The following is a 7063-nucleotide window of genomic DNA, read 5'->3' on the forward strand; positions in this document are numbered from 1 at the left end:
CCGAGAGAGGGCCGTCCTCTGCAAGCACATCCTCGTACTGTGTTGCAGGCACTGCTCTAAACAATTACACAGGGTAACTCGTTCAATCCTCACAGCAACCTTACAAAATCTACCATTTTATCCCTATACGTGGTAGGCAGAAAAGTGGCTCCTCCAAGATGTCCATGGGACCGTGCATATGTCACCTTGCACGCAAAAGGGATTTTGCAGATGTGATTAAATTAAGGACCATGAGCTGGAGAGATTGTCTTGGATGATCAGGGCGAGTCAGTGTAATCACAGCATCCTTAAAAGATGCGGGAGGGAGAGAGAAAGAGAGAGAGTTGAAGATACCACGCTGCTGCCCTTGAGGATGAAGGAGTCACGGGCCAAGGAATGTCAGCAGCTTCCAGAAGTTGGAAAAGGTGAGGAATCAGATTCCTCCAGCCTCCAGAAAGGAATGCAGCCCTGCCAACGCCTTGAGTTCAGTCCAGTGAGACGCACTTTGGATTTCTGGCCTCCAGGACTGCAAGATAACATGTATGTGTTGTTTTGAGCCTCTCAGTTTGTGGTCACTGGTTACAGCAGCGACGGGAAACGAACACACCATGTTACAGGTGGGGAAACGGTGGCGCAGAGGCTCCAGCAACGTGCCCAAGGCTGCAGCTGCTCAGAGTCAGGAACAGGACCCGAAGCCAGTGGACGGTGCTCCTGACCACACGCAGGGCCCCCTCTCATGGGGCCCTGACCCTTAGGGAAGCCCCATTGTTGCCGGTTATATGGCCTTGGGCAGGTCCTTGAGTCCTCTCCATGTCAGGTGCGAAGATGAGCCAGGAGCCCTCTTAAGGCTCGCGTGGGACTCAGGGATAACGACCCCCGGCTGTACGCAGGGTGCTGTCCGGGGCACAGGTGCCAGACCCACAGCGGTGTCCCCGCCGCCCCACACCCACCGGGGGCAGGCCCGCCCGGCCCTCCTCCTGGATGGGCTGCAGCTCGTCTTCCAGCTCCTTCTTCCGGATTCCTTCCACAAAGAAGAAGTCCAGGCTGATGAGGGCTTTCCCCAGGGGCGTGTCCACCCTGCTGCCCACAGCCTGGCTCGTGGAATTGGGGACTGTGTCAGAGAAGAGAGGCACGTACTCCAGCAGCTTCACGGGCCCCTTCTTGTTGCCCTGAGGAGAGGGGACAGTTAGGGTCACCGGCTGCGGGAAAACAGGAGGAGCCTGAGCGGGGAAGAGAAGGGAGCCGGGAGAAGATGGCCTCTGCGGGAAGCATCCCCTGGGTGATCCGATCCCAGATTTCGCTCTGGACCCGGGACTCAACTCTCCAGCCGAGAGAGGCTCACTTCTTCCTCCTCGCACCCAGGGCTCCTTACACAGGTGCTTCCAGGACCCCCTCACCGGGATGCTTGAGCAGCCGAGGGAGGGACCACGTCCTAACCCCTCCTCCACCCCACCCCCCAGGCCTAAGACGCTGCCTCACACGTGGTGGGGACGCCATGGGGTGGTTTTGGTTTTTGGTTGAGTTTTACTGGAAATCTAACACACACACAGAAAAGTACACCAGTCACAACTGCACAGCTCAGCCAGCGCCCACGCGGTGAGTGCCATGCAGCCCCGCCTGGACCAGGAAATAGGACGCGACCCACCTCAGATGCCGCCTTTAACCCCTCCGTCACTGCCCTGACCTCCAAGGCGATCTGGTCTTGACTTCTTTTGCCTGGCGTTGAACTTTACCTGACAGGTCCCAGTCTCTTCCCTCTGGCTCCTTTCTCTCAAGAACGTGTTCCTGAGGTTCACCTGTGTTCCCGTGTGTGATGGCAGCTGCTTGGCTCTCAGTGCTGAACGGTGTTCTGCCGTGTGATTTGGCTGAATACTCCGCAAGTTACTTATCTGTTCTGCCACGGGGGCATTTGGGTTTGTTTCCAGTTTTGGGGTCTTAGGAGCGGTGCTGCCCTGGACATGCTTTCTGGTGACTTCTGACACTGATGGATGGAGGAGTGAGTAAATGTCTGAGTTATGACTAATCTGATAAATCTTCCCTGCCCTTGTTTATAGTTAACTTTGTGCTGCCCCGTGTCAAACATAATAGACAGGACCAGTCTTAAGAAATAGGATCCGGGCTCTCAGCTGGCAAAGTCCATGCCGAGGTGGCCCCATCGTCTGGGCAGGCCGAGGGTTTCAGGGGTCAGGTTGCTCATACACAGCCCGGGGCAGGGAGAGGCTCTGTAGCCTGCGAGCCTGGGCCAGGGGCTCAGGGTAGGAATTCAGGCCCCATGAACTAAATCTTCGATCGCAGGGCAGACAGCAACCCCTCAAGGCCAGCCATACAGATGTCAAACCTTCCCTAAACCCCACAAGGGCCATGCCAGTGTGGCCACCACCTTGGTTGGCTTGTTACACTGCTTGGCTTCCAATTTGGTTCTCTAACTATGCTTTATACAGCCAGATTCCTTCTCCCATTTGTTCATTCCTCCAACATGAACTGAGTGCTAAATAGTTACTGGGTGCTGGGGGTGTTTGTGCAGTAATGAAGCCATCTTTATTCTTTCACCAAGGGAGCCCATGACCAGGTGAGATTGCTCGTTGCACAATTACACGATGTTCCCAAGGAACGGGTTAGATGTGCGAGTGAGTGAAGACCACAGTGGTCCGGTCATGCTTGCTCAGGAAGGGGAGATTTCTCAGAAGGAGCCACTTGGGCGGGGTCTTGAAGGATGAATAGGAGGCCATCAGGCTGACAAAGTGGGAAGGGAATTTCAGGCAGGGGAACAGCATGCACAGAGGCATGGATAAAAGAGAGCCTGTGGGTCACCGTGGGGTGAGCAAGGAGGATGGGGAGGGAGGCAAGGTTGGATCATGGGAAGTGTTGTAAACCATCCTGAAAAATGCAGATTTACTGAAGGATTTTAAGCCAGGGAGAGATATAGTCAGTTTTGCAATTTAGGAAAATCACTCTGGTGGAGGATGGACTGTCGGTGGTGATATTAGACACAGGGAATTAGTTTACAAAGTGTGTTCACCCAAACTCATTCTCCTTGTGGCGCCAACCCCACTCACTCTACAATGCTGACATCCTCAGGCAGAGGAAAACATTTCAGCAGCTGATGCCTGTCGTTTCCAATGCGTTCGTCTTACTAAAATCAAGAAACACTGGGGAAAAGTAATTTCTAAATACTCTACGTAAGTCTTTTCTTTCCCACCAGACCCTGAGTTTCTTGACACAAGGTTGTATTTTATTGGTCTCTGTACATTTCAGCATCAAGCACACAGTAGGTCCTCAATAAACATTAGATGAATAAATAAACATTCTAAGTGCAAGTATGTCGGACAGGAATGTGGTTTGTCTTACCATGGGGTCATAGCCTTTCAGGAAACTCCAATTCTGAGCCCTGGAAAGAAAACACGGTGGCAGTGTGAGCCTTCCCTGTGACATTTTGACCATGATTGTCCCCGGGTCACAGGAATCAGTTGCTGCCACGGATGCATGGATTACATCATGGAGGAACTAAAATCAGTAAGTGGAACAGATGCCAAGGATCAACAAGTGTTTATGGTGGAGCCTGTAAAATGAACACACATTTCAATGGAGCGGAAACTCTGATGCCAGAGGGTGTAGCAGGTGCGTCAGGAACCCGGATGCCGTCTCACCCTGTGCCGGGGTCTGCTGGGGTATCTGCCAGTATTTTGTGAAGAAAAACCAGTTTTCACTTCCCCAAAGCCTGGTAACCTTCCAGTGTGTGTGGCAGAGGGAGGTAGGGCGGGGGAGGGAAAGTGACAATGAGAAAAATGGTGTCAGCTCTGCTGGTAGTTTAATTTTTAATCTATTTTTTGAAAGTCAAACAATTCTCTAAGACTTGGAAGAAAAGCAGGTTTCTCTGCCCCAATCCTCAGAGCCCGCGAGATCCACAACCTAGAGTCAGTTTCTTAGCTGTCTCTTCAAGCCTTTCACGTCCATATTCTGAAAGAATAAACCTGCACTGTGATTTCTTGAGGTCCTAAAAATGTAAGCTTATCTATTGCCTTTCTACTATGGGAGATTATGAATTAGCATTCTTGACCCTTTCTTCTTCCCCATTTCTTCCAAAATCATTGCATTATAGATTTTGGTTCACTTGATATGTATTGTTTATATCCTTCTAATTATATAAATACTGTTCATTGATGAACTAATTATACTACTTATTGCATAATATGACCCCAGTTCCTTTCTTTGTACAGCTTAGAATTTTTTCTAGCGTTAATAATGACATTTTCCCTGATTATCTTAGGTTTCTATGTACTGATCATTGATTCCAAACTCTCCAAATAAATTGTAAGGCTCCCTCTCAATATTATTTTCCACACAATCAAATGCATCAGGTCATGAACAATTTCTTTTAAATGTTTTCTCCAGGGAATTCCCTGGCAGTCCTGTGGTTGGAACTTGGCGCTCTCACTGCCGGGACCCTGGTTTCGATCCCTGGTCTGGGAACTAGGCCACGCAGCATGGCCAAAAAAAAAAAAAAAAGTTTTCTCCAGAGCCCGAGCCCTGGGACCCTGGGTCCTCCCCCTCCCTGGGGCTGGCTGCTCTCCAGGACCACCATGCTGGAACTGCCCTCATTGTGGACCCTGTGCCTTCCTTGCTTGTTTTCCCTCCTGTGGTTGTGAAGCACATCCTCCAGTGTCTGTGCATTCATGTATTTCTGTGGTTCTGGAAAATTCTCATTTTCTCTTCAAGTAGTTCATGTCCCCCATTCTCTCCTTGGGGAGCTCAGTTTGAAGGTATGTTGGACCTTCTTGCCCTGTTCTCTAGATTTTAGCTCTTCTTTCATGGTTTCCATTGTACTGTTCTTCTGAGTAATTTATTTTTCTTTTTCCTTTTTTCAAAAAGAAAACTTCCTTTATTCTATTATTAGCTGGAAAAATTAAATGGCACTAGACGGTCCTGTCTTTGTAAACGTCTCCTATACCCCAACACACATGCACACACAAACACACACACACACACACGCACACACTCTCTCTCTCCAATCCATCAGCAATGCTCGAGATTCTACCACCAAAATATTCCTTGCATTCTTCCACGGACCTCCAGCTGCACTTCCTCCGCCCGCGCTCAGGCCGCCGCCACGGACTCGCCCTGCTGTCCCCAGTTCCTTAACCGGCACTCTGCTCCTCACCCCTGCCCACCATTTCAATTCCTTCTAAGCATAGCGGCCAGACTGGTCATTTAAACTGTAAATCGGTCACATCAGGCTCTCGCTCAAGACCCTCCAGGGCGTCTCATGACATTTGAGGAAAAGTACCTGGACTTTAATAAGTGTGTGGGCGTTTCCTTCTCCTCATCCCCAGGCTCTTGTCCCCTCATCACCGCCTTGGCTACATGCACGTTCTTTATGTGGCGGTGTTTTTTCCTTTTTAAAATACACCAGACTCCTCCGCGGCCCCTTCTCGTGCTCCAGCCTGGAGGCCGCCAGCTCGGAGGGGCCTCCGTGAGCTCCTGGGAAAGCAAGGCGTGCGCTCTGCCCAGCCCGTTTCCTCCCGACACCAGCCACACTTGGCTCCTGCTTGTGCCTCCGCTGCTTTCTGGCTGCCAGTCCTGAGCGTGAGGGCTCCGTGCAGCCAGGACCGGGCCCGTCTTGCCCCCCGCGGCAGCCGGACAGGGCGGCTCTCCTAGGAACTTCCGGGCTGAGCGATGCTTGAAGGCGCGTCCTTTGCTGGGTCGGAGGGCCAGCTTCCCTCCCCGGGCTGCAGCCCCGGCTTCACGGCTGCCCCCCACCCACAGGGGCACTTTATCCCTTGAGCTCCAGCTGGGGGGCTTACTGCACAGGGCTGATGGGCTCCTGGGATGCACCGCCCCCCGTGCCGGGCGCTGCTCTTCACCCTGTTGAGTGTGGCCAAGGCTGGGCTCCCTCACCTCCCCCGGCCCAGGTTCTCCCCCCTCAGCCCACGCGCTTTCCCACCGCCGCCCTTCGCCTGGCTTACTCCCTCTCACCCCTGTCTCTCGCCTCTCTTTCTCCAGAAGCTTCCTAGACCCTGAGTTCGGTGCGGGGTGCCTCTAGGGGGGGCAGGGCACTCACCAGCGCCGCTGGCTCCTCGTCTCGGCCTCTAGACGCCCCTCCACAGCTGGTCCCGCTGCACACCGTCAGCTCCCGGGGCCGCCCGCTCGGCCGTCGGGGCCTGGGGGGCGCCAGCAGGGCTCCTGCCCACCGCAGGGCCGCCCCGGGCAGCGGAGGAGACAAAGGCTGGCGGCCTGGTTGAAGGCTGTCGGTACCCAGCTGATGTGGTTCTCTGGAGCTCGGGGCGGGGGTGGCTTCCCATGGGTGCAGGGGTGTGTGTGTGTGTGTGCGTGTGTGCGTGTGTGCGTGTGACCTCTCCCACGCCTCCCCTCCCTCCTAACCCCAGGACAGCCTGTGCAGGCGTTCTCACCGCCCCCCGGACCCGAGCTCAGCGTGGCTGATGGGACCAGACCCTCCAGGCTGGAGAAAGCATTCGAGCTCTGCTGTGTTTGAGCTTCTGCCTGTGTTGACTGTTGCCCTGGGAATCGGCAGCTCCCCAGCGTACGAAGGAAGGGGCGGGCCCTGTGTGTGTGTGTGTGTGTGTGTGTGTGTGTGTGTGGAGAGACACCTGAGCCCCAGGGTCGGGTGGAGAGAGTTCCTGGTCTGTGCCATGCCCAGCTCAGCTGCCCCTCAGCTCTGCCCCCTGCTCCCCCATCCCCCTGCTGGAGACCTCAGTACAGCATGGGGGAGTGGAGAGGGACCAAAGCCCTGACCTCTGGACAGTAAGAAAAGACATGGGGTTCCAGACAGGACATGTGGGTTTGGGCCCAGACACATGACCTTGGGCAGCCCTGGCCCATTCGGGGGTGTGTGAAGGGGCAACAATAATCCTGATCCGCCCCCTGGTGGATGCCGTGGGGCTCGCAGGAGAAGATGGACGGGAGGCGCTTTGTGAACTAGAGTGTGGCGCTTTGCTTCCCTCTTGGAATCATGGAAGCGGTTACGAGTACACGCCAGGCAAGGGGCAATTAGTGATGCTGCACCATTAATACCTGCTCTTCTGCATCAACCTGGAGGGTTTACAAAGTGTTGCCCTTGATCTTGCTT

At 53.9% G+C, this 7063-nt stretch overlaps 1 protein-coding gene across 1 annotated transcript; it reads right to left on the minus strand.

Moving 5' to 3' along the window:
* Positions 1–839: 839 nt before the first annotated feature.
* On the minus strand, positions 840–6298 carry C12H2orf50 (chromosome 12 C2orf50 homolog). The gene is given in 4 exon segments (XM_007195709.2): positions 840–1148; positions 3328–3367; positions 6038–6074; positions 6077–6298. Coding segments are annotated over 4 exon segments (588 nt in total). The 5' UTR covers positions 6279–6298.
* Between the last annotated feature and the right edge of the window lie 765 nt (positions 6299–7063).

The sequence above is a fragment of the Balaenoptera acutorostrata genome, chromosome 12, assembly GCF_949987535.1.
Source record: "Balaenoptera acutorostrata chromosome 12, mBalAcu1.1, whole genome shotgun sequence".
Classification (NCBI taxonomy): Eukaryota; Metazoa; Chordata; class Mammalia; order Artiodactyla; family Balaenopteridae; genus Balaenoptera; species Balaenoptera acutorostrata.